The 27927-nt window shown below is 48.2% G+C and overlaps 1 protein-coding gene across 6 annotated transcripts in view; it reads left to right on the top strand.

Moving 5' to 3' along the window:
* Positions 1-27927, top strand: part of ERMARD (ER membrane associated RNA degradation) — a 1617289-nt gene that overhangs the window by 1328853 nt on the left and 260509 nt on the right. For all 6 annotated transcript variants that reach the window (XM_069607434.1, XM_069607436.1, XM_069607435.1 and 3 more), the window contains one exon: positions 5644-5723. In XM_069607434.1, the coding sequence (XP_069463535.1) occupies positions 5644-5723 (80 nt within the window). The remainder of the gene's footprint in view (positions 1-5643; positions 5724-27927) is intronic.

The raw sequence follows: 27927 nt of genomic DNA, 5'->3' as shown, positions 1-27927 counted from the left end.
ATGGTTCTTAAGTTTCAAAGGATTTTTATATATTTTTGTGTCATGGGTTAGATCCCCTTGCTTCCGTGCTTTCAGTTCACAATCTCATCCGCGTCGGCTCTTTGTTTAGTATATATTTTAGCTTTCCGGACAGCGTACAATAATGAGACCCAACTGAGGTATGTGGTTCCTATGCCCAAGCGTCGGAGAACCTTGAAGAGAAAGGGCCATTCAACCAAATCGAAAGCCACAACAATTGGGATTTTCGTGGTGAACATTATGCATGCGGGAGAGCAAATGACGTAGATTAATCTGGTTAGAGCGGCATGAGACGAAGCCGGACTGGTTGGGGAGGACCAGTGCTGGCATATGGGGCAGGAGCCTGTCTCCTAGGATCTTTGCCAGGATCTTATTGTCTGTATTGACCAATGACAAAGGGCTATACAGTTTTCGCGCCTTGAAACACTTGTGTATAGGCGCGTTACAAATGCCATATCATATCTATATGAGGTGCATTTACATGGGTCTTTGGAGGGTTTCAACAGAACTGTAACGAGGGCAGTCCTGGTGGATTCCGGGAGAACCCTGTGTGAGCTGGCAGCTTCATACATATCGTGCAGCTGGGGGATCAACAGGTCAGCGTATGCTTTATAGAGTTCTGCTGTAATCCCATCTAAGCCTGGGGCTTTACCATTGGGGAGGGGGAAGATCACTTTACGGAACTCCTCATTGGTGGGGGGTTCGTTCACGGCCACCTCTATGGCACATTCGAGCCAACACAGAGCCACCCTAAGTAGTCCGATATAAAATCGGGCCCGGCCCTTGTCTGAGAGGCGTAGAGCCTCTCGTAGTAATCACGGAACACTTTATTGATTTCTTCACTGTCTTTGATTATGTCGCCCTCTAGGTTCTCAATTAGGTTCTAGCTGGTGTTTGCGTTTGATCGCCCAGGCCAGAGTCTGGCTCGGGCCGGTCACCTTCGGCATAAGTGGCAGCTGGTATCGTTCTTCCCTAGCCATAAGAAGGGACGTTTCTGCCCTGGCTGTTTGGAGTTGTGACCATAACTCCTGGTAGTCTTGAAGACTCTGTCGTTATTCTAGTTGCTTAATCTCTTGTTCGAGAGAGGAAATGGAGCTATGTATAGACTTCAAAACCCTGCCCTCTTTTGCCATGCAGCATCCTCTGACAAAAACTTTAAAAGTCATACCACTCTGGGGTCTGGCATCGAGCCCACATTTACTTCAATAATAAGAAATCCGACCTGTACCAGTGAGTGATCTGAAAGGGAGCAGGGGAGAATCTGGGCACTCACAATGTCTCAGGCTAGATTGGAGGACACCATGATGTAATCGATCCTAGAGGAGCTACTGTGTACCCCTGAGTAGTAGGAGTATTCTCTGGTTGGGGTGCAGTAGTCGCGAAGTGTGTGTGTGTGTGTGTGTGTGTGTGTGTGTGTGCGCGTGTGTGTGTGCGCGTGTGAGAGAGATTGATTTTATTTTGAGGTCTCCCACCCACAGGAACTCATAGTTTGGATGTATGTAGGTGGGTAGCACAGCGCTGAAAAAACTTGTGGTTGTCGTTATTCAGGTGTATGTTTATGATAAGGACTCTCCAGCCCGCAATTTCCCCCGCTAGCAATAAATAACGACGTGAAACCCTGTATATTCCAGCTTAACACTGTTATGGTCAAGTGGAACCCCTGTGGCATATCAGGGGTGCCCATATTGTGAGTTGACTAAGTTTCCCAGCATATAATCAAACTCTCCTCCCCAGCCTAGAGGAGAAGTCTGATTGGGAGAGGGACTTCCACCACGTCAAAGTACAACTTGTATATTTATGCTTCGTCAATTGGCACGGCCTACTAGCCCAACCCTAAAATGGAAACAGGTTCAACAAACAAACATCCCACCGGTATCTTCCCACCCATGCCAGAAACCTTAACTTACTGGCCCCCTGCACCCCACCCCATCCCGTGCATACCCTAAAATTCAGGGAAGTGAAACAGAGCCACAAAACAAATTGTGTGGGGCTTGCCGTCAGGCACAGGGAGCTTGCGGCGGCCGGGATTGTTCCATGTGACAGAGGCCAAGTACAACATTTGATGCTTTGCCATAGCCCCCTGAGAGGATAGGTGCTGCATACTTCTCAATCTTACAGTTGATGTTTGCACCCCAAGGTAGGACATGGTAGAGGGGGACAGTGTAGGAGATATCCAGCATGGCAAGGTGCTACGGAAATGTGCAGGGAGATCCTCTTGTGTCTGGGATGTCTCTTGCAAAGCGTTCTGCGGCCTCTGGGGATGTGAAAAAGGATACCTTCCCATCCAGGACCACCCTGAGCTTGGTCGGGTACAGCATTGACTAACAAACATCCTTTTTCCTTAGGATATTTTTCGCCACTTGGAAAGTTTTCCTCTGGTCCTGTACTTACGGGCTAAAGTCAGGGAAGAGATGAACAGTAGCTGAGCCCCAACGCAGGTCTTTCTTCTCTGGGGGCATAGAGTAGAATATCCCTGTCACGGTAGCTGAAAATGTGGGCTATGATCAGCCTTTCCGGGGCCTCCGGGGGGGCCTGGCTGCCAGTGACCTGTGCGCCCGCTCCACCATAAACATGTGTGTGACCGGATGGTTATCGACGATCTCCATAAGTAGTTTTTCCGTGAAGGACTCAATATTGTCTATGGGTGTAGATTTGGGTATTCCTGTTATCCGGATATTGTTTCTCCTGGATCTCCCCTCAAGTTTGTCGTTCTTGGCCATCACTTTCTTAATGTTTTGTTGAAGAGATGAAACCTCCTGCTGAAGGGTCACTATCTTATCCTCCCCATTGACAATTCTTTGTTCCACTTCTGACATTCGACTACACAATTTGTTGATATGGACTGCAGAGATATCTACTTTGCAGGTGAGTGCATCTATCTTCACCCCCAGGTTATCAGTGCTGCTTTTCAGGGCCAGTAATGTCTGATTTAGTGTGGATACTTCCAGTTGAGATGGCCCTGGCACTTCCATGGGAGGGGGAGGCATCTGGTCTGATCCAGCTTATTGGTCCATTTTTGCATGCCGCTTGGGGTTGCCCATATTATGGCCACTGGTCGACGGTCATCAAAGTCATTTTCAGTAGGCAACTGATTAATACGTTGACTTTCCAGAGGGGCTTGTAGCAGTATTAGCAGTAAACACTCTATTAACACCCTTGGGGAGCGTTAGACATCCTGCCCGCCCAGCAGTCAGTAAGGGGGTGAGGGTGAAATGTGGTCCCCAACCTAGTGCGCCAGACGTGTTAAAGATAGCCCTATTGTATACAGTAGGCTAAGGAGACTGTAGGAATACCCAGCCTGGTGCTGGACCCAGACTGAGAGAAAGACAGAGTCTGGCTGGGATGGGTGGGGTACAAACAGCCGTTGAGTTTAGTGGGGGTGATCTAAGTATTCCTAGAGTGACCAGGAATGTAAGGGTAGCAATGGCCTTGTGTGCGGGAACAAAGTGGGCTTCATTTGTGTGCCAGGAGACTACCCCACCTCTTGGCAGCCACAGTTGGTTTCCAGTGGAGAGGGCTGGACAAGGGGCATCTAGGGCTTCGAAGGTGGTCAGGAGAAGAACCGCCTCACCCCCACGCACTCAACGTCATGCTAATATGGATCCGTTGCCTTCTGATCCGCCGACTGGGCGGCTAGGGGATCCCAACCGCTCGGAAAGCTGATTTTCAAGGGTGCCACGTCCAGGAATCTGCTGCCAGTGAGACAACAGGCCTTGCAGAGAACCGTGTGGGGTCGTTGGGCCAAAGGGGCTGGCCAGGGTGAGCAGAGGGTCAGGTTAGCGTGGTGCAGCGGGGAGCCAGTGGCCGGGCAAGGTCAGTGGAAGATGCAGCACATCCACTAGGCTGTAGTTAGTATTATCCAGGGCCCAGGCCAACGGGACGGCAGAGCCGTCCAAGACACCAGTGTTCAGGAGCAGGGTGCTCAGGGGGAGACCTGAACACATACGAGGCCGTCGGGTCGCAGATACAGCCCGGTGGGGCAGTCGTAGTATGGGTGGCGGGTGCCGGGGAGACTTGACAGCCCGTGTCGGTCGGGACTCAGAGAAGCATGGGGGTCAGGCTGCCGATCCTGATGACAAGGTGTGGGGAGCCCAACCCTGTGTCCATGGGGGCGATGTGCCTGGGCACTCGGGCCAGAGCGAGAGGGAGAGAGGAGCTGATCAGGGTCTCAACAGACCAAGGGTGTGTGGCGAGGCAGGATACACCCCCAGGACAGAGCCGCCTGCTGAGTGAAGTGTCCAGGGCACATGGGCTGCGAATGAGAGGTGATTCAGTCTGGTCCTCAGCAGAGTGGAGCGATTCCACCCAGCAGGCTTCCTTCCGCCACGGGGGGAGGTGCTGAGCCATGCAGCCCGGGTCGGGATCCAAATGTGGAGCAGAAGCTGGAGTCAGAGGCAGCCGGCCAGTGCAAGCCAGCCGCGGGCCCACCAGACCCGGGGGAAGGACTTAGGTCTCGGAGGGCAGAACACTGCGCATTCACTCCACGGCAGCAGTCGGCAGGAGCCTGGGCACCGGAGCGCCAGGGCGGATGAGCCATCCAGGGAACAACCGACAGGAGCAGCAAGGCAAACCAGGCTCCCGCCACGCACCGTATTGTCGGTCGGAGTGGTGTGCTCCTGGATGGCGAGCCTATACGAAGGCGGGCGGAGGAGGCCAGAATAGAGAGCAGGTTGAGAGCGTTGGGTTCCCGCCATTGCCGATGAGAGCAGCGGCCACGGACCAAGAGGGCCGGGAGATAATCACCGGATAGACGGGTTATAGGAGGCTGAGAACTTCCCCACTGTAGCTCGGCACTCTTCGCTGCACCGCAATCACCGTTATTTACTCTGATGCAATAGCAAAGCAGGATAACAAACATTTTTAAAAAGAGAGACCAGAATGGAGAATCCATGGCATTAGGTGATCAAAGGTTGTACTGATAAGTACATTCAAGGCACATTCAGGGGGCGGGGGGTTCAGGGACTGACCCACCCAACCCCCACACCATATCTATGGGGTAGGAGACGCTCTTGCAATCACCCTGGTTATCCCCCTACCCCAAGTGAGCTGGGGGTCTCTCCCCCATGACAATGTCAAGCCCCTGACCATGTCACAATACTTCTGTGGACTTGTGACATCCTTGTGCCTTTGGATTTGTTGGTTCTAGCTCACAGGTCTCTTGGTGCCACCTGTCTGACCTATAATACCACTTGTGCTAATGCACCTGAGCCTTTTTTTCCCCCTCCTTTCGGAAAGCATGTCCTGGATGTTCAACTTTAACTATCTGCCGCTGCATGTTTGGTTTGTTTCCTTCTGCAAATCGTACTACACTCGTTTTTTTTTTGTAGCCTTGAGGGGCTGGCCTTTGCTCTATTTTGGTTACTCCCCATCTTTCCTTTACATGTTTCGCCTAATGCTTCACTTGTTGTCGTTCAACACAAAATGGTTTAGCATCAGACACTTATGTGAACATCAGACAGGGGTTACTTCCTGACACTCTTTCTGGAAGCGGTTAGGACATAAATAGTTATTTTCTTGTATTCGAAGTCTCCAATTTCTAATTTATCAAATTATTTAAGTTGCTGCTTTATGTAGCTGTTTTACATGACTGAAGACTCAGTGATTCATTTGATTTTGGCTTTTCAGGTGGTGGATTGTGCAAATAGTGTAGATAGCTGGTCTCAGCTTCCTGTTGCTCCTGTGGAGTCGGATCAAAAGTCATCAAGGTAAGTCTGAAACTAGTTAAAAGCTAAATCAATTTTAAAATATACAAAATGTCATGATGTAAATGTCTTCCCTGTCACTGAAAACAATACGATTTTGTTTAATGGAAGGCATGGGTTCTCTCACCAAAGCAAATATGGCTACAAGCCATTCGCCAGAAATGAATCCTCATATTATCCAAATTAACTCCCCTATACCAAGGCATATACCACTTTAACAGTTTTATAGAACCTGTTGCCATGCAATGACATCAATCATATATAGGGCAATCATATATATATTTCTGAGGCTTGTGGAATCTGCTTAGATCACATGCTGTGCATAGGCCGACATCTAGTGGAAGCTGCGGAGTATTACAGTTTGTTTTTCGAAAATCGAAAATGGGCGTCGACACAGGGCGTGCCAGTAATACTATCCCTAGTGTGACGTCCACTGTACCCATGATCCCTCACGCGTCTAGGATCCCCAGATTGTTTTTTTCCGCCATTCTGGTCGGAAGCACTTCATCGGAGTTCCCTGGCTTTGCCAAATTTGCACTCAAAACTAATTCTAATTTGCCCCGTTTTGTCACCCTTACGTCGATCAACATCTCGACGCCGAACCGGGGAGGAGATCAACGTCGAATACCCGACGGATTGGGCCTTGAGGCTTCCGCCTCGGCTCGGGCCTGGGCCGCTGGCCTCGGCCCTACAAGTAGGGAGAGTGGGGGGTGGTACACTTCCACACTCGGATATATATATAATCATATAGACACCTTCTTACCTACACACACTTGCCCGCTGCCCACAGGCGCGTATGGAGGGTACGCCCTTTCAGTTTTGCCCCAAGTGTAATAAGAAATACCCTTGGGTAGATAAGCACGCTACGTGCAATCTTTGCCTGCCCAGAGACCACCCCGAGGCGGGTTGCAGGGCCTGTAGTAGGTTTAAGACCAAAACTCTTAAGGACCGCTCCACCAAGCGTTGGGCCCACCACGCCAAGCTAGCAGCTATGGAGGCGGAGGGTACCTTCAGCGACGGCAGCGACGCCGGACTTTCGGACGGCGAGGGCACCAAGGCGTCGAAAGACAGCCTAACGCACGTCCCCGGCCTCGGAAGGTCGTCCGTCCCGGCGACTATGGGGAAGTCCCCCGGCGACAAAAGCGTTACACATACACACGCTAAACACAAAAAAGCCACCCGAGATTCGACGTCGTCGAAACCTCGAAAAGAGGCACAGAAGGAGCGGTCCGAAAGGACGTCCTCTGGGCGGTCCCGGTCGAGGTCGCCGCACGACGTCAGGCAAGCCTCCACACTTGCACATAGTGCCTCGCCCATTAACATCACGGAAGATCACTCGTCCGGAGACGAACACGACTTCCATCCCCAGCCTGCACCCCAGGAAAAGGGTACATCACTTGGGAGTAAGGAGGGCCCAGTTTCGAAGCCTAGTTCGAAACACAGGCATTCCACCTCCGATCCTCGACGCCAGGCGTCGAAAGATAAGGGAAATGGTAAACACACTTCCACCCACGGGGAAGGGGGTAAGCAGCAACGGAAACAACCCTTGCAATCCTCCACAACAAGAGAACTGACTTCCCCATCCAAGTCTTCTCAGGGACAGTCCATAGAAAGTTCCAGCAAGGTCACCCCAAGCTCCAAACTCTGGTCATGCGAGGACATTGACAGAGTAATGTCAAGGATGTCTTCCTTGGCAAATTTCTTCGAAAGACACCATGACCAACTCCTAGCTTTAAACCCTCAGGAATCTTCTCCCTCAGGTTCAAGGGACCCTATCCCTTCAAATAAAAGGCCCCGGGTCGAGACACCATTAAGGGCTTCAGACCCCTTTGAGGTCCAACCCTATTCTTGCCTTTTCCCTACAGGCCAAGGAGACTCTTCCCTTATAGAGGGTCAAGAATTTGAGACGCCAGAAGATCTCGCAGTGTCAGATTATTACGGGGAGGACGAAGACGAGGATGAGCCAGAAAATAGCCCAGATATTTTCAGAATGGACTCACCAGTCGAAAGGGAAGCCCCAGTGTCTGATTCCCCAATAGATAATCAGCCCCTCCTGAATGAACTGCTCTCTCGGGCAGCTAACCACTTCCACATAGACACACAAGGTGTCCAAGAAGAGAGGGACTTCGCGGAGGAACTAATAGGGGAAAGGAAGACAGTAGCCCAGACCATTCCCATCCTGAAATCTATTCAACGCAGAATAGCACCATCCCTTATCAACCCAAACCTGACAAGACCTGTAAACCCGAGAGTAGAGAAGCTGTTTAAAGCAGCCCAGTCGGACCCTCTATATATTAGAGGTCAACTTAAGCCAGACTCTCTAGTCGTAACTAACACCCGCAAGAGAGCTGGAACCCCATTATCTTCCTCTGAGGCTCCCCCCGACAAGGAAAGTAAGAAACTCTATGGTTTTGGTAGAAAAGTAGCTTCCACGGCAGCCTACCAAACCAGAATCGCGAATTCCACCACACTGTTGGCCAGCTACAACTGCCATCAGTGGGAAGAAGTGGCAGCACTAATAGATTCCGCTCCCGAACCCCTTAAGAGCCAGCTATCTCGCATTTGTGCAGAGGGAAGAAACGTCTCAGGCTGCATTTTAAAAGCAACTTTGGACGCCGCAGACAATGTGGGTAGAATTATAGCAGAGGGGACTGTCATCAAAAGACATGCTTGGTTGAGGCAGTCGGGATTCAAAGCAGAAACACAAGCTGCACTCTTAGACAAACCAGTGGAAAGTGATCTCCTGTTTGGTAAGGCAGTCGAGTACGCTCTAAAAAACGCTAAGGAGGAATTCGACACCCTCAAATCCCTTGGCCAGTTAACTACAAAACCACCTAACCAAAGAGGGAACGGCAATTTTCGTCGCCCCCGCGGCCAAAATTCCAATAGAGGAAATAGCTATTCCCACACCCAGGGTACACAGTGGAACACCAACTCACAACAGTCTACCCAGGGGTATGGTAGGGCTAGTAGAAGAGGACGTGGTAGAGGCAGAGGCAGCCCCAGTAAAGGAGGCGGCACGCCTCCACCAAAGCAGTGACGCTCATTTCAGGGTCCCTTCCCATACAACCCCAGTAGGGGGACGAATATCCAGCTTCACCCAGGCATGGGAAGGGATAACATCCGACAGGTGGGTGCTGTCAACGGTATCCAATGGGTACTGTATAGAACTACTGCAACGTCCCCGAAACCATCCTCCAAGACAAAAAGTCCACTCTTTAGAGCATCAGAAGGTCCTCCTCGAGGAGATCTACAATCTGCTCCAAAAGGACGCGATAGAAATCGTCCCAAGCCACCAGGTAAACAAGGGTATTTATTCAACTTACTTCCTTGTTCCAAAGAAAGACTTAACAATGCGCCCAGTATTGGACTTGCGGCCTGCCAACAAGTATGTCAAGCCCCAAAAGTTTCGTATGACTACACTACAAGAGGTAATCCCCCTCCTAAAAAAGGGGGATTACATGGCAACTTTGGATATGAAAGATGCCTATTTTCATATTTCCATGCTCCCAGCGCACAGAAAGTACCTACGCTTCAAGGTGGACAGCCAACACTATCAGTTCAAAGTGCTGCCCTTCGGGATAGCTTCGGCACCAAGGGTATTCACCAAGGTACTGGCGGTGGCGGCTGCACACCTACGCAGGAAAGCTATCCCAGTATACCCTTATCTGGACGACTGGCTCATAACGGGGGAAACCCCAGTGATTTGCAGGACAAACATTCAAAGGACTATCGACCTCCTTCACGAATTAGGCTTCTCAATCAACAAGAAGAAATCAAGCCTGGTGCCAAGCACCTCCAAACAGTTCCTAGGAGCTATCCTGGATACTCAAAGAGGGTTAACGTTTCCTTCAGAGGAAATAATTCGGAATATACTACTGCAAATTCCGCAATATCAGGCCGGTCGCCAAATAACGGTACGCAGGGCAATGCGTTTGCTGGGCATGTTGGCTTCATGCATTTACCTGGTCCCCCACGCGCGACTGCGCATGCGTCCCATGCAGGAATGGTTGGCGAAACAATGGTCTCAGGCAAGGGGTCAGTGGGACGATCTAGTGGTCGTTTCGCCAACATTGGTACAAAGCCTTCACTGGTGGACAAGATTAAATCTTGCTCAGGGGAAAAGTCTCCCTCAGTAGCCAGGAACCACATCAACCTGCTAGAACTTCGGGCAGTATTCAGAGCACTTCTAGCATTCGAGCCCTACCTGCTCAACCTGGCAGTGCAAATCCGGACGGACAGCACAACAGCCATGTTCTACCTGAACAAGCAAGGAGGGACTCGTTCACCAAATCTGTCCAAGCTTGCCCAGAAAATCTGGATATGGGCACTCAGACGGAACATCTTCCTGTCAGCACAACATGTTCCAGGGGAACTCAATTCCCTAGCGGATGCTTTAAGCAGAGACTCCCTCCCAGAGGAACACGAATGGGTTCTACACAAAGAGGTCGTAGAAGACATCTTCTCTCAGTGGGGTTGCCCCACTATAGACTTATTCGCCACAAGCGAAAACAGACAATGCCCAGGATTTGCATCCTGGTTCCCCCAACCAGACTCCCAGGGGAACGCCCTGTGGATGAACTGGTCAGGGATGTTTGCGTACGCTTTTCCACCAACTCCTCTCATCAGGAAGGTGGTCAACAAGATGAACAGAGAGTCGATGACGCTCGTCCTAATTGCTCCCATGTGGGCAAGACAACCTTGGTTCCCACACTTACGCAGGATGGCGGTGTGCGAACCCATCAGACTTCCAACCTGGTACAACCTTCTGTCCCAGCACCAGGGTCAAACAGTGCATCCTCAACCCAACTCAATGAACCTCGCAGCATGGCTCCTGAGGTCATAGAGTTTGGACATCTCAATCTACCACAAAGATGTATGGACATCCTAAAAGAATCTAGGAAACCAAACACAAGGCACTGCTACTTTGACAAATGGAGGAGATTTGTTATTTGGTGCCAGAATAAACAAATCAACCCAATTAAATGCACTCCTTCCACTATTGTTACATACATGCTCCACCTGCTAGATGCAGGTCTGGTTTTTAACTCACTCAAGGTGCACCTGGCTGCTCTATCAGCCTACACCACCTCCCATAACAAGGTATCGTGGTGGAAAATACCAGTGGTTAAAGCTTTCATGGAAGGAGTAAAGAGACTTCATCCTCCAATTTCCAACCCACCACCAGGATGGGACCTGAACGTGGTGCTATCTAAACTCATGGGCCCGCCCTTCGAGCCCATGCATAAAAGTAGTCTCAAACATCTGACTTATAAAACAGCCTTCTTAGTAGCCATTACTTCTATAAGAAGGGTCAGTGAAATCCAGGCTCTGTCAGTGCAGGATCCCTTCTTTACTGTCCACAAGGACAAACTGGTTTTACGCACACACCCTAGGTTCTCACCTAAATTTATCTCTAAAATTCCACGTAAACCAGTCCATCGAGCTTCCGGCTTTCTTCCAAAACCCACAAAGCTCGGCTGAGGTGAAACTACACACACTAGATGTGCGTAGGGCGGTCCTCTACTATGTAAACAAGACCAGACCGTTACGAAAAACAGATCAGCTGTTTGTCTCCGTAGCTACAGGCAGAGAGGGGGATTGCGTCTCTAAGGGTGCCATCTCTAAGTGGATTGTTAACTGTATCCAGCTGTGTTACTCACTCGCTGAAAAGACTCTGCCTTTCACGCCTAGGGCCCACTCTACAAGAGGTATTGGGGCCACTCTGGCTTTCATTGCAAATGTACCCCTTGACACCATTTGCAAAGCAGCTACTTGGAGCTCTATTCACACTTTTACTCAGCACTACTGCATTGACACTCATTCCAAGACAGATACACAAGTGGGACAAGCGGTTCTAAGACATTTATTTGCTCATGACCCTTCTCACACCCCACCTCCTTCTTCAGGTACTGCTCGCTAATCTATGCACAGCATGTGATCTAAGCAGATTCCACAAGCCTCAGAAGAGATACATTACTCACCGTAATCGTATTTCTGATGCTTGTATCTGCTTAGATTCACATGCGACCCACCCTTCCTCCCCTCTGAGAGAAGGCGCATGGTTGCTTGTAGTCCTACCTTTCTACCTATCTGCTTGGATTATCTGTACTCACGCTACTCCTCATGCTACCTCATGTCAGGAAAAACACAATCTGGGGATCCTAGACGCGTGAGGGATCATGGGTACAGTGGACGTCACACTAGGGATAGTATTACTGGCACGCCCTGTGTCGACGCCCATTTTCGATTTTCGAAAAACAAACTGTAATACTCCGCAGCTTCCACTAGATGTCGGCCTATGCACAGCATGTGAATCTAAGCAGATACAAGCATCAGAAATACGATTACGGTGAGTAATGTATCTCATATATAGGAGTATTTGACCAGTTAAGAGTAGAGTATTCATATTGCTTACAGAAATAACTATGTTTTAGTTAAGTTGGAAAATGTAGTTATTTTATGGTAGCCATTGTTACAAATAGTGCCGTCATACCTGCATTCCACAAAGTATTTCAGATTTTTTATAAGAATTATGTTAAGCATCAGTTCCTCACTGCTGAAAAATAGATCTTTAAACTAGTTATGGTAAATGACAACAAAAGACTTCTGGAAATTGTGTAACATCATGCATAAAATACTCTTTCTAATGGATATTTTCACAAGTGCTCATATTTTGATACTACCCCAGGCACAGACTCAACCTGAAAATCTGTAATAAGCCACAAGGGGGCTGCTACCGCCAGATTTGACTAGGCTTTGGTTATATACATGACAACACTTGTGCCCATACATCATTTATTTTCTATTTGGGAACTTGTCAGAAATGCGTTGCAATGTCTTTCCAGAAGACTTTAGGTTTCAAGAATTGCAAACAGAAGATATCAATGTCTGATCTGCAACAGCATTGTCTGGTGTCTAGGAAAGGATAACGCCACCAATGCATGTGGATCATGCAAGAAAATTCCTCTGACTGTCATATGGGATCGGGTTACCAAAATGATCACCGCTCTCCATGACGATCAGGGAAGAGCGAGCCATTTATGGTTCTTTTTTCCTACCTGAGCGGTCATCCCTCTAATGCTGGGACTCTGAGCTGGTCAGGTTGCAGAGCTCTCTAAAGAGTATGAGAAATGCTAGAGATCCAAATCAAATGAGTTACTCACTCTGCAAGGTGCTACACATCATCTGACTCCAAGGTAATGCACCAAACCCACTTGAACACAGATCATTTGCTTTAAAGATGGACCACTTCCTGTACTAGAATAAAATGGCTAGGAAATCACCGGGAAAAATACTCTGACCATAGCCGCCTGAATGTATACCCATTACAGAAGACTAGAAGGGGACCAATCCATTGTCCATGTTTACCTATGAAAGCTGGGGGGTGTAAATCCCCCCCCCCCTAAACTTGTTTCTTCTTTGTCCATCAAGACAAGAAGGATTCCCCTGGAACTTTGTTCGGAATACAGTCTATGTGAACATCGTGAGTCATAGAGGTGAAGACAGAAAGCTCCAAGGAAGAAGCAAACTCTTCTCCCCATCCATCCCACGGGCACTTTTGGGATGCAGCTGCTATGTGTACCACTGCCTTACTTGCAACAGAAACTACTGGTACACGGTACTCTGCTACTGGAGGTGACAGAACCCTGAAGCTGCTCTCTATAAATCTTCGTTTTTGGAACAGCAGAAGAAAGGACTTACCTTGCCTCTGACGCTCTGAACTGGGTCTCCCAACAAAAACAGAACCAAGGGAGCAAACCATGTCTCTCCTTGCATCTCCAAATCACTCTGATGCCATTTTGGGCACCTTCAACACGATCCAAGCTGCTGCAAGTGAAACACCACAGTCATCTTCAATCTCAACACTCGACTGCCTCTGCATCTCCAAGTTTTGCTTCACGCTGAAGGTCTGCTGTCTCCCCATCTAAAACCACGGAGTCTTCCGGCATCCCTCACTCTACACTGCCTGTTTAACAGCTTCTTCAAGTGTCAAATTGTCACCTCTGCATTACCCCTGAAAAGTGCCTAGTGGCTTTTAAGCCCACTTCTCCTTTTTAAAGACACCTTAATAAACTTTGACATTTTGGTTCTGAAATCTTCACCTGCACACCCTTGTCTACAAACCCAGAGTGACCCAACATTCTTTTTTTTTTTTTTGTAGAACCTTGGTTGGACATTCTTTAAATATGGTATCTCTGTACTATTGTTTGTGTTGTTTCTCTACAAGCTCGCATCCTTCCTGAAGAGTATAGCCTGCCCTTAGCTCACATAACCAAAAGAAGCGAAGAAGGTATACCTGTGGGGCTACCCCTCTTTCACTTTTGAGTGGGATCACTGCTGGTTTAGTAGTAATGTGCGGTTGAGTAGTCACTTGAGCCACCACTGATCCCTGTACTCCTGCCAATCAGTAGTCCCGTTGTCACACAAAAAGCACTAGGTAAGCTAAACATGTCGCCCCCATTGAAAGTCTCAAAGAAACAGGAAATGTCAGAGCCTGCTTTCCCCTTAGAGATGCAGCCAAGGTCAATAACATAACAGGTGTATTTGTGGAGCGCAAATTAGCCCTCTGAGGGGCATCTTGGTGCTATTGACAGATAACAGATGTTGATCACATTACTATGAGGAGTTGTGGATGCCCTTGGGTAGCTGAGTCAAGTCCTGACATAAAGGTATTGGCCTTTGGCCTTCAGGAGGTCAGTGAACTGGAATAAATAGACTGAGCTTGATTTCCTGTGTGCAAGAAAGTACCAAAAATAACAGACCTGCTCTGGTTGTCTCTTATTTCTTATAACTCTTCGTTCTCAGGAGAGTCTGCTGGTCAAAGCTTCCAGTTGGAGATTTCAACCCAGGCCATTCTCCACAGTCAGGCCTACACATCAATTTCTGGTCATGGGAAACAGGTGATTTTTATTTTATTTATGGAAATCACAGGAAAGCAGTACATTTTTTGCATAAAAACGTGTACAAAATATAACATTGCTAACAGAGCAGAGGACATGGGTCCTTGACAATAGGGCGAGAGAATGTGACTTAAAGACCAGATGTTGCAGGGGAAGGTGGAAACATAAACCAGAGACGACAGGACAGAAAAACATAGGAACGAGATGGTAGATGATGATGATGTAAATTAAGTAAATTAAAAAAACCTATCTAGGCTCCAAACAACTCAAAACAACGCTCTCAGGGCAGCCCTCAGCATACCGAAAAGAGACCACATCACTCAAGCGAGGAAGACAGCTCACTGGCTCCCAGTCAAGGACCGTATCTCCTTCAAAATTCTCACAACTACGCACAAATGCATCAACCTCTCAGCACCTTCATACCTATCTGACACATTATGTAGATCTCAATCCACCAGACCGACCAGATTACAATACACCAATCAACTAACGATACCTTGCATCAACAGGACTAAGGCAGAAGGTATAGGCTTCCCCTTCCTCGCCTCGAAGCTCTGGAACTCCCTCCCCACCGACCTCAGAGCTGAAACATCTCTATTTTCCTTCTGCAAAAAACTCAAAACTGCCCTCTTCAACTAACCTGTTCTCCTAGTTACCTGCTCCTCAATGCATGTATGTAACAAATGTATAACATCGTCCAATTTAACACCTACGGATCTGAACTGTATGTAACTAAGTATAAGCAACACTGTAACAACCGCCACGATTGACTATTTTAAATGTATGTAACTAAGTATAAGCAACACTGTAACAAGCACCACGATGCCTTCGGTCTGCTGTGCGCTCAACAAATACGAATAAATAAATAATAAATAAGGATGCAGGGGTGATGGAAAAGTGCTGTAGGGTTGTCTGTGATGGTAGGGAAAGAGTTAGTAAGGTAATGGAGTAACATATGTACTAGGAAACAGGTTCTTCAAAAAGGAGGAGGGCTTTGAGGTTGGATTTAAATAGTGGTAGAGTTGGACTAGTCTGGCGAGGAAGAGCATTCCAGAATAGGGGAGTGAGGAGAGGGAGAGAGCAGAAACGGGAGGTAGCGTAGGGGGCTCAAGTAGGGTCAAGGAGGTGAGCTGAGGATGATCGCAATGAGCGAAGGGTAGTGTAGGGAGTGAGATGAGCAGATAATAGGAGGGTAGGTCAAGCCCATAGATAGTTTTGAAGATGATGAGAAGAGGTTTATACTTAGCTCTTTGTTTCATAGGTAGCCAGCCAATCTGGTGATGGAAAGAGGAGGTAGAGATAAAGTGAGAAAGGTTGAAAAGTATGCAGAACGCAAAGTTAAAGGCTTTGTCTGGAGGAGAAAAGGCATAGTTGGGAAGGCAATAGACGTGACTGGCACATTTGTCACACCTAGAAAGACTAACGAGGGGATTAGGTGTTTAGCAGTATTGAAAGGAAGAATAAAAAAGATTATTCTGATATTGAGGAGGTTGAATATGGCTGCAGTGGCAGATTTGCAGATGAAGAGCGTGAAGTTTTGACATGGGTGGAAGATGACACCAAGGTTACTAGCAGAAGCAGAGAAATGAAGATTGTCATGAGAAAAGAGATGAAGAGGGACAAAAGAAGAGAGAATCGATTTGGTTGGGAAGTAGAGAATTTCAATCTTAGTGGAGTTGAGCTTAAGTGAGTAAGGCTCCATCCAATGTTTGATGGCAGAGTGACAGTTTGACATTTTTGACACCAGCTCGTCGGATAAGGAGGGAAAGGAGAAAATCTGTATCATCAGCGAAGAGTTGTTAGGAGAAGCCGTAAGAGGAGATCAAGGCGCCAAGAGCTGAAGTATAGAGAGTGAAGAGAAGTGGACAAAGGGAAGACCATTGGGGAACGCCAACAGTAAGTGTGTGAGCGGGGAGGTAAGCTTGCTCCAGGACACCTGAAAGTGTCTAGAGGCAAGATATGAAGCAAACCAAGCAAGGGCCAAGGAGATATAATTTAGAAAGAAGGTCAGAATGGTCAACGGTATTAAATACAGCAGAGAGGTCAAGCAGAATAAGAATAGATGAATGGTTTGCAAGACCTGTGGAAGAGGGGAAGTTGCTGATGTTGAGGAGAGCTGTCTCGGTAGAATGCAGAGGTTGCAAGCCAGATTGAAGAGGGTCCCAGGGGTTGCGAGTATCAAGGAACTCAGTGAGTCGATTGAATAGTACTTGCTCTAGGGATTTGGAGTAGTGAGAGTAGAGAAGAGAGACAGAACAAATGTTGGCAGGACAGTTAGTATCGAGGCCACGTTTCTTAAGGAGAAGGATGGCAGTAGCTGACTTTTAGGATGACGGAAAAGTAACATTATCAAGAGAGGAGTTGAAGGAAGTTGTGGAGCAACACAGAGCTACTTGCTTCACAATGTGCAGGGACAGTGTGTCAGTGTGGGTGCAGGAAGAGTTAGCTAAGAGGAGTAAGGCAAGAATCTCATCGGGGTTGGAGGACCCAAAGGAAGATGTAGCAGGAGAAGAGGCTTGGAGTGGGGGAGAAAAGTAAGGAGGAGGGGAAAGAAGGTAAGTAGCACGGGTACTGCGAACAGTACAACTGTTATAAAAGTAGAGAGCAAGATCATTTGCAGAAAAAGTGGAGCAGATGGAGGTGGGTTTAGGAGGTGAGAGAAAAATTTGTGGGATTGTGGAGGTGCCTGGTTTGGGAAGATTGAGACAAAATAAGAGAGAGATGGAACTCACGTTTTGCAGAGTGAAGAGTTGTCAGGAATCCTAGGATTTCCTGGTCTGTTTGGCATCGCTGGCGGCGCGGTGGTCGAATTGGCATTTTCTCTAGCCTTCCCTGCAAGATGGCGCCCTGTATTGCCACCACCATGCTAGTTTCTGCATGCCTTCCGGGTTTAGCTCTGCCCCCTGCAGGGAGAGTATTTTGTTATCAGACATGGAAGCCCTGGGAGCCTTGCGTCACTTCTCCTATTACCTGACGCTTCGTGAGTACGATTTTAGACTTTTTCTTACTGTCCAGATCTACCATACTATCTCTCCTCTCACGCTCTTTTGTTCTTGTTATACAGGCCTCTGTTTCTACTCCGCTATCCTTTCAACGTAAGGTAGGTCCGTGGCTGCCGTCTTCCGGGAACGCTATCCTGTTACCCGGCAACTGTACGGCTATCTGTTAGCAAAGACGTCCTTCCCCCATTGCTAAATACACAGCGATTGTTACTAAGTTCCCTTTCCTTTCAGATACAAGCCGTAGCTGTACTCCGATCACTCATACAATACAGAAACATGTCTTGGCAGTACACATGACGAGACTCCCAGCCGAAAGAGGTAGGATTTTCTGCTTACCATTACAGATCGCCCACATTCCAAATCCTATTTTCCGACTATACATTGACTGCGTTGCCTTCATTTCATGTAGGTCAAATCTTTACACAGTCACAAGATTCTGAAGAAATATCTTCTCCGACGGGAGCCTTCTTTCACAAAGGTAAGAAGTTTCTTACATCGGAACAGCATTCCGATTAGAAACACAGAACTGACAATTTCTTCATTCCTTTCTACAGAACGGCATGTATTCTTTCAATTGCAAGGACTTCACTGTAGAAACACCTCCAAGACCACAAAGGGAATTTCCTTTATTACCTTTCCGTGTGATCCTTCTCTTTCTACAAAACCCCAATTATTAAAAGCTATTCCTCCCCTCTCCAGGGGTAACGATCGGGAACTCGAACATCTAATCAAAGCGTGAACCGCTATCAGCCGAAGAGTACTAGAGCCGCCTGCGACAACTCTCTCCGGCGAACATGAAGGAGCAGGGTTTTCTTCCCCAGAGGGTTTCCCTGTGGGGACTGGGCACTCCTTCACTGTTTAACAGCAGGGAGGGCCCAGTGCACATAGTGGGGCTCTTAGTACACACCAAGTATCCAAGAGTGAACCAGGCTAGTCACATCTTTGAATGTTCTCAGATATCTTTGAATGACAGATTCACAGTAATAACAAGAGTAGAGGAGTAGTTTTGAAGTCAGGTAGAGTTGGAGATCTGAGGAGTATCTTGACCTTTGCCAAGTGTGAAGCTTTTTCTACATTGTGGATTTCAGGGTGCGGATGAGAGGTGTAATCAAGGGCCATATAGGGGATGATTTAGGAGTAAATGTGGAAAGAGGGTAGCGAGAGGAGAAGGGAGCATAGATAGAGAGCACTATTAAAGTTAGTGAAAGCTTCTTCAGTGGATGGAAATGCAAGTTCAATATAGGAGGAGAGACTGTGGTGTAGGTCAGTGGGGTAGTCAGGGAGTTTGGAGAAGGGAAACTTGCGCTTAGTAACAGTGGTATTAGATGGCGAGAGTGAGGACGAAGCAGGAGGGGAGATTGAGGCAAAGAAAATTGAGTGATTGGAGGGAGATGGGGCGCTGGAGCGTTGAGAGGAGATAAGAATATGTTGAGGGAATTTCCATTTGAATGGGTGGGCAGGGAGTGGGCAGAAGATAGTGAGTGTAGGAGAAGAGAGTTAGTCAGTAGATAGAGCTGGATAGTGAGAGTGGAGGGTAAAGTCATGTGATGAATCAAGAGTGTTCGTCCCTTTTCCCCAAAGGGGAGCCAGCCCCTTTGAGGCTAGGGAGGTGAGCCCGCTCTGCAGGACCCTCCCCAGTGGTCTGTGCAAGTGGGATCTCACTGGGAGTGACTCCTCCTTAGGGCACAAGGACTCTTGTTCCCATGAGGAACTCTCTAGACCAAACATCCTGTCTGCATATATGGGACTGCCATCTATGAAGAATGATGGATCCTCCTTCTGTTTGTATTCAGACATTGTTGAATCAAGCCAACCATACAAAGGAAAAGAAGATAAGATATCTCTTTAAGAAGAGATCTATATATTACTCCAATAAGTAAAGCAGAGAGAGAGAGTACTGTGCCCCCTGACGTAATCGCGCCTTGGTGAGGCAGAGTAGAACTAAGCTGCGGAGCCCGCCAATTTCAGAGAGACGAAGAACGCCAAGTTGAGAGGCCAGAGGGCTGCCGATACCAGCAACTGGGAATCCGTTGGACGAATGGGGAGAACATACCCGTCCAAAGTGGTGGCGTGACCACAGTTTTACTGTGGTAGACAAGACGTCCATCTAACGGCACCGGGACTTGCAAGGAGCGTTGACTGCTTCCAACCGCCCGTAGACGGCAACATCCTGCACCAAGACTGAGAACGGGATGCCAGCGACCTCTGAGAACGAGATGCAAGAAGGCCAGGTCCATTACCCGTGCGAGTGCCGAACCCTGCAATGTTCCCCTGCAGAAACAAAGGTACCGGGGATAAGCGGGAGGCCAGCGGGGCAGCATTATGTGAAGAGAGGAACTTGTAAAGATCATGAAGGTAAAATACGAACTATAAGCTAGTATACTTGGGATATGAGAAACCATTGAAAAAAGTGGCAAATAAGATTGTTTGGAAAGCTGAAAGAAAGTGGAAACAAATACTGTGGGAAGAAGGGAAAGGGCCTCCGAAACTCAGGGTTGAAGAGGGGAGAGGGCATTCCATAAAAAAGTGCGTTAAGTGTTGTAGACTAAGACTGTCAAGTGACTTGAATATTAAGAGGAAAAATCCAGTAAAGAGAATCTAGGAGAGAGGGATTGCTAATCTGAATAAAGTCAAAGGGCTTAAAACTCCTGAAAGTGAAAGACATAAAATCAAAGGCAAGAGCGTCAGAGTGTCTCAAGGAAAACCATAATAAGCATTATTTTAAAGAGGTCTCCCAAACAAACAAAAAGTTATTTTCCAAATTACTTTCGGTGATGACTTTTCACCCCTGGATCTCCCTCGGTCGGGCTCAGACCCCTACGCTTCCCTCAATCGGGCTCAGGCCTTTTATTCGGGATTTCAATCTGCCGGGCTTGGATCCCAATGCCAAGGGGGACAATCCACTTCCCCTGGTCTTACAATACTCCTTGCATTCACAAATCTTAATGTCTTTTTAAACAGTTCTTCAGGCTTTGCCCCTTTTTGTTGGTCTCCGTCTGCCGGGTTCACTCTTGCCAACTTTGCTAAACAGTTCACTGCAGACATGCCTCGATCGGGTTCACTCTTGTCAACATACTGTGTTTCGGGACTTTAAATTTTGTCCCCTTTTGTCGGCATCCCTCCGCCGGGGTCACTCTTGCCAACCTTTGCTACACACTGTTCATGTACTACTTTCACCAAGCGGGATCCACTTCCCTTTGTTTCTCAATGTTCTGTTGGTCAAAGACATTTGACGGTTCAGAGGATTGTACAAGACCTCTGTATGACCACTTTGACCTCTCTTCCCCTTTTCCCAAGGCTTCTGGTTACAGTAGTTTTTACCATCGGGTAATCGCCCAGAGTTTCCTGTGTGAGCACCCACGTGGTGCCAGACTTCTCTATTGCTGGTTCTCCCCATTTTTCATCAATATCTCTTTAAGACTTTCACAGTTCAAATGAGCCGTTTGCTATTCTTCATTCAACACAGTTCGGTTTCTTATCAACTCTCCCCTGGACTCACTCGCTGTGATGAACCGCTTGCTTTCTTTGCTTTTGGAGTCAAGGTTGGTACCACAGAGACTAGCGTCTCTCCCTATAATCAGCGGAGGAGGGTCTTGTGTACCGTTGACATCTGCTGCAACACACGCTGGCTATTGTTCGCAGTCTTATCATTCTTCTGCAGAGGTTTCACCGGCCTTGATCGGAAAGGGCAAGGTTGCTTCTCTCCTTGTCACCCTCTCCGCATGCGCCATCTTTCTCCTTGTCTTGAACTGCTGTGCTGAGTTAGCGCTCACGTCGTGCGGTCTGCCTTGCTTGTATTGTGCTCTCTTGCTCCACCTTATATCCCTGTGGGGAAGAGAAAGGGCCGTCAGGTGTGCATGATTCCTGTCATTTGCCTGACTCTGCCTGACCCTTGTGTCGGGACATGTTAGGTAAACGGCTTGGTGGTTAGTCTGTTGTTTTCCATGGTGTAGAAAAGGATTTGTGTCGGAAGGGGGTCAGGGGTAGAGTGTCAGAGTATCCTATGGGATATAGAAGAGGTTGCATAGGTTGTATGGGATTATAAACCTTGTACTAAAGGGGTTTGTGGTGATCTTGGAAGGGTGGTTTTTGTAGAGTTTGTGAAATGAGTAAGAGGGAAGCCCGGCAGGGACTAAGGGCAGCGGGTGTTGGCGTCACGCAGGGCCCAGAGGCCCGCTTCTGCTGCTGTGCTGTTTTGCCCATGCTCCCTCCTCCATTCAACCAGCTGACTGCTCAACACGGACTAAGGGCGGCAGGTGTTGGCGTCCCGCAGGGTGTACCCCTGATGTGCTGTTGTGTCGGAAGATCACCCGGAAACTCCTTGTGAAGCAAGGTGAGAGTGAGCTGAAATGGGCATTGGTGCGGAGGGCACTGTGGACCACTAAGGTGGGTAACTGTTTCTTTCCTGGCTGCCTGTAACATTGGAAACCCAATAATGGAGCCCCCACCCCTTCACTTTTTCCCCCACTCTTTTTCTGCAAGTCTGCCCTCCTATCCAGTTTACAAGTCGACCCAGAGCTCGAGCCCAAAGCTAAACATAGGTTTTTGATGGTGCGATGTAAGGGGGGGAGAACCCACTGCGACCTGCAATGAATCCCATCATCCAAGGAAAAGAGGCAGAATTGCTGGGTGAAGAATTCTGCAACTTTTTAGGGGGTAGCCATGTTGTCCTGGGAGAAGTGCCAACACTCTTGAATGGTTGCCATCAGGGGATACCGCTTGATACTCAGCTGGAGCCCCCGGGAGGGCAGTCTGATATCCGCCCTGGAGTGGGTTTCCTGGATGTGAAACAGGAAGATCTGGTCACCCTTGCCACTTGAAGGAATTCACTAAGTATGGATATTGTCGTGGACAAAGGCAAAGGAAATGCCGGAACGGAATCCCCCTCCCCTCTATCATTAGTCGGCATCTCCGGCCATCCGGATTTCCTCAACTTCCCCATTGTGCCTACCCGGCATTCACCATTTGATTCATTATGTCATGGTCTAGCAAAGTCGCTAGTAGCAGCGATGGGGAATTTTCCCCTAGATATCCCTGTTGGTTGTACCCTATTACCTGGTTTCACCCTAGGGACCACTGGTCTGGCCCCTGACCCTGTGTCAACTATTGACACCCGCGCTGACCCTCCTATGTGTACCAAAGCACCAAGTCCCATGGTCCTAGCAGATATAGCGACCTGTGCTGCTGCTGTTGCTAAGCCCGCTTCCATTTCTTTTGGCACCTTGGGTTCTTTCAGTAGCACCTGGAGTGAGTACCTCTCTTCCACATGCCCTGGTGGCAGCTCTTTTCTACATTTAACCCCACTTAGAGCTCCCAACCCCATCGGACATGTGGCCTGCCATGGTTCTAATTTAAACACTAACCTGCCAGCTGCGGATGTCTGCTCCGCCAAGCGGTGCAAGTGTAACCAGGTGCTTGTTGAGTTGACAGCCATCAGGAAACTACTCATGGTTGTGGTAGGAAACTAGGGAAGGGGAGGTGAAATGGTGCAAGAGGAGCCTCCCATTGCCTATCACAATTTCAAGGGACCTAGCAACTTACCCTCGGAATGCCCCATGGATCAGGATTGTGGGAAAACCAGTAATACCCAAAGAAAGTTGCTCCTCACTGTAGGGCACCCAGGAAACTGCCTTATACCAATGCCCTCGAGAATGCGGAAGCAAGCACCAAGAGTGCAGTAGTGTTTTACCCTAAGCCACCGTTCTCCCCAACAGTGGAGCAGCCCTCATGTCCTGCAAAAGGTTCAAGCACAAACGACCCTGGTGTATATGGTCCTTGGCACAGGGGGGGAGTATGCCTGGGCGCTATGACAAGTGTGGGACTGGATCCACCATAGTTTACCTACATGGGGTACCAAAACTGGCATAGAGCAAGATGGAACCAAGGGATGCCCTATTGAACAAGTGCTTGCACTGGTTGCGGACCGTGAAAGGATGTGCGTTTGTATCAAGAGAATCTATGGTGGGATGCTCCAGAATCCTAAATAATGGCTCAAATCCCTATGACAACGTTAAATTGGTTTTCTGGGACTGGATAGTGGCTAAGGAGGTCTTGGGAAGAATCGGGTGGGATGGTCGGTCGGCCAAGGGGGGATCTCAACCAGTTAGCACCTCCAGCAAGGTTCCGATGGTCAATTTTAACCCACTCCATTTAACACCCCGCCAACTGATGAGAACCTTATTTTAACCACTATTGTTTCCCTCCCTCTTATCTCTTCTATTTACGGCTTGATGTGGTGCAATATGATCTTGTTTATTAAATGTATGTGCTAGGATGTACTTTGATGGCCTGATGGCTGAATAAATTCAGAATGATGATGGTAAGAGGGTTTGTGGGAACTATAGTGTTTCGTCAAGGTAGATTGGGTGTTAGGGAAAGAGGAATCAGATGGATGTGGAAAAGAATGAGCAGGAGTATTATCGTAAAATGAACAGGGGGGATTATGGGAATGGTAGTTTTCTTGTTAATGGCGATTGAGAGTTAGAAAAAGAATAATCAGAGGGACGTGAGGAGTATTTGGGTGGAAAACAGAAAAACAAGTATTCTGAGAGTTGTGGTTTTTAAGTCTAACAGGGTTTGGGCTCCTAGTGTAAAGGTGGTTAGATTTTATTAAGGGAGCTTCTTTGGATGGAAGGGAAGTAGCTGTGGAATAACAAAAGAAAGCCTCAGGGACTTTGTCCCTGGTAGAATACTGCATCTTCCCTTGGGCATTCCCCCAAGCATAATCCTGGGCTCCCCTACCCAGGTGATCCTCCCTCGCTCGTCCACCCCCAGGGATGGGATCTGAGAGCGCCAGCCCTCCCCAGGTCACCTGAATAAGGGATTCTCGAGGTCAATTCAGGAGAATACCATCAGGTTTCTCACAGTGGCCATGCCGGGGAGTTGGTTATGGGAGGAGGGAGGGGATAGTGTGCTGGGGAGTTGGTGGTTGGAGGAGGGAGGTGGGATAGATGGGGCACATCATATCATTAAAACTGTTTAACATCATCAAAGCATGGACATTCCTGATTGTGTCATTGTGGAGTTTACCTACATAAGTGACTGTCACACAGTGGTGCATGGCTTGTGCTAGGGAAATTACTTTAAAAAAATTGTCAATCAGTGCCTGGCAAACGAGTCCCCCATCCCTCACGTCATCTCTGACGTTGCCTGCTATGGCGCCTGCCTCAGGCACTTCATCATCATCATCTGGGGGTGGCATGTCCATGTCATGTGATAGGGGTACATACCTCCTTATGCAGATGTTCTGTAGCATGGCACACACATTCACTATTCTTCCTACTTTCTCTGGAGCATACATAAGGGCTCAGCCTGTACAATCTAGGCAGTGAAAATGTGCCTTCGAAGTATAAAGGTGTGCTCAGTGCACACACAGGTCCTGCTGTGTGCGTGGTTGTAGACGTGCAGCGTTCGTGAATGACGCACAGGGGTCATTAGCCAAGCCAGCTGCGTGTATCCAGAGTCACCTGCCTGGGGAGAGGCAGATACCGTAGTCACTGTGAAATGTGTGGGGGTGGACCTACACAGTATCAGGGCAATATACATCATGTGCATGCATAGCATACAGGGCTTCATCCCATGACATGTGCCTGTACAATGTCTTTGCATGCTGTGTCACTGGTATGATATGTGATGCATTGTTTTGGCTTCACATGCACCCTGTTACATTGCAGCAGATATTTTGTGATATGTCTGTCAGTGACATGTGTTGCTTGTGGATGTCTATTGCTTTCGTGCATGTGGCATGCTGGGTTGCCCATTTGCCTTCCCTGCACTTTTTGGGGCAGTAGGTCATCATTGCGGGGTGGTTGTACATGGGTACATGGCTGTGGCACAGGCAGGGCTGCTATTGTTTGCTGCAATGTGGATATTCGTAATTGCTTTGGATCATGCATGATGCATTGTGGTATCTGTAGTCATGTGTATGGTTAGAATTGCTTCTGTATGTGTTCGTCAGCATGTCCGTCCAGGTGTGTCCAACATGGGCACGCTCCCTGGGCTGTACTCTGTCGTCGTTGCAGGAGCTGGCCAGTGTGAGAAATCTGAATGTGTCTCCCTAGCTAGTCCCCAGGGATCTGTCATCCAGGTGGCCAGGACACAGCCATCGCTATTGGATCCAGTTCCTGGTGGTGGACCAGTGGGGGGTGATCACCTGGATGGTTGTTCCTCAGAGGGAGTGGGGGTGGAACACTGATGGGTGAGACGTGGTATCCCGCTTCTTTTAACATCTTTTGCACATCCTACCACGTAGGTCGTTAGCCCCACAAATCCTACCCATCTCGTCTTTCTCATTGTACCAACCTTTTTCTCTCTTGTGACAGCTTTTCCCCATCCTTCTACGTAGGACACTTGAGACCTCTAACACCCTCTTTTTCCAATACAAATACTTTTTGTTACTGTGATAGAAAACAGGCTAATGTTAATGTTGGTTATCTGACATGTCCCGATACAAGGGTCAGGCAAAGTCAGGCAATTAACCAATATTGCACACACCTGACGGCCCTTTCCTTTCCCCACAAAGATAAAGGTGGAGCGAGAAAGCACACTACGAGCACGGCAGACAGCATGACAAGACGGCTAATCCGGCGTGGCAGTTCAAGAGAAGGAGAAAGGCGGCGGGAAGCAAGAGGGTGGCAAGTGACCTTGCCCTTTTCATCCTAGACCCGCGAAACCTTCATGGAGGAGAGCCTAACACCGCAGACAATAGCACAAGTGTCTTGCAACAGATGTTAACGGTACACGAAGCGTGTTGACGCTGATAAGAGGGAACGAGGGAAACTCCTGCTAACGTGGTACCAGCCTTGACTCCAGAAAAGCTGAAAGCCAAGCGGTTCATCACAGCTGGTGAGTTGAGGGGAGAACTGATAAGAACCGGGCGGTGTTGAATGAGAAACGCGAAGTGACCAGTTTGAACATAGTTAAAGGAACTGTAAAAGAACTGTAAAAGTATTGAGGGGAGACCAGCTGCGGAGGGAACAGACACCACGTGGGTGTCACTCTGAGAGACACTGGTCAAACCCTGTTTGAGTGAATTAAACTACAGAAACCAGAAGGCTGTAGGAGAGCCGCCAAAAGAGGTCAAAGTGGTCATACTGGAGGTCTAGTAAAATCCTCGTACAATCGAAAGACTGATCTACAAATCTGAGAAATTAAGGCAAGTGAATCCTGCATGGTGAAAGTAAAAGGGAAGTAAATCCAGTGAACATTGAGAGTCAAAGTGAATGTGAAATTGGAGAGAGTGAACCCAGAAAAGGGTTGCTAACGAAAAGGGGACAAAATCTAAAGTCCCGAAAAACAGGTTGTTGACAAAGGTAAACCCGAACAAGGGACGTGCACCGGAACCGTTTGAAAAGACATTGACATTTGTGAGCAACGGGTCGGCACCCAGAAGAGAGGGACCCGGGGGTGAAGACTTGGCCATCGACGGTCCTGAGAACTGCCATTGGAACTGTCGTCTCGTGCTGGAGAAGCCCGAGACAGAACTGTGCTCCAAGCTCTCATCCTACCCCGTGCTAAAACGTGGGGAAGGGAGACCCAAACCACCGCGTCCTGACTTTTTAAAACACTTCTTTCTTTTCTTGAGAGCTATCCCACACCCCGTTTTGTAGTAGTTGTAAGGTTTGGCAATAGGTTTCTTAGTATAGGCCCTTTTATTTTGACACAACGGCACTAGGACTGACTTATTTTTCAATTGACGGTGGACACCTGTCCCCATCATAGATTTAGGTTTAGATTGGGCGTTTTTCCAACCTGCACACCATTTTCATTGTTCAATAAACACCCTTGAACTTTGATCGTGTGTGTCTGTCTTACTTGTGTCACCATGAGTTTCTCACACCGGGTACTGCTTTTGCATTTGCTTCTCATGCCATGCTTTGGTTTGTTTTTTTATTTCTATAGCGCACAAAGCCCAGGTGCATCTAGGTGCTTAACTTAAGAATATGGTTACAATAAGTGCAGTACAACAGTTACATAGCAGGCATACATTAGGCCTGGGTAGTGCAAGGGAATGCATATGTGGAAGGTTTTGCATATTGTAAAGAGAACTACTATAGGTACATATGAAGTCCTAATGGGTGCAGAGAATATACTCGGGAGAGCTTACAAGGCAAATACATGGTGCCTACCCCATGTTGCAGGGTGGCAGCAACACATAAAAGCAAAAAGTTCAGCAAGGCAAATACATGGTGCCTGCCCAAGGTTGCAGGGCGGCAACAGCACACAAATGCGAAAAGTCCAGGAAGGCAAATACATGGTGCCTACCCCATGTTGCAAGGTGGCAGCAACACACAAATGTGTTCA

The sequence above is a fragment of the Ambystoma mexicanum genome, chromosome 4q, assembly GCF_040938575.1.
Source record: "Ambystoma mexicanum isolate Mex_15411 chromosome 4q, UKY_AmexF1_1, whole genome shotgun sequence".
Lineage (NCBI taxonomy): Eukaryota > Metazoa > Chordata > Amphibia > Caudata > Ambystomatidae > Ambystoma > Ambystoma mexicanum.
This window is presented reverse-complemented; position numbering and strand designations above follow the sequence as displayed.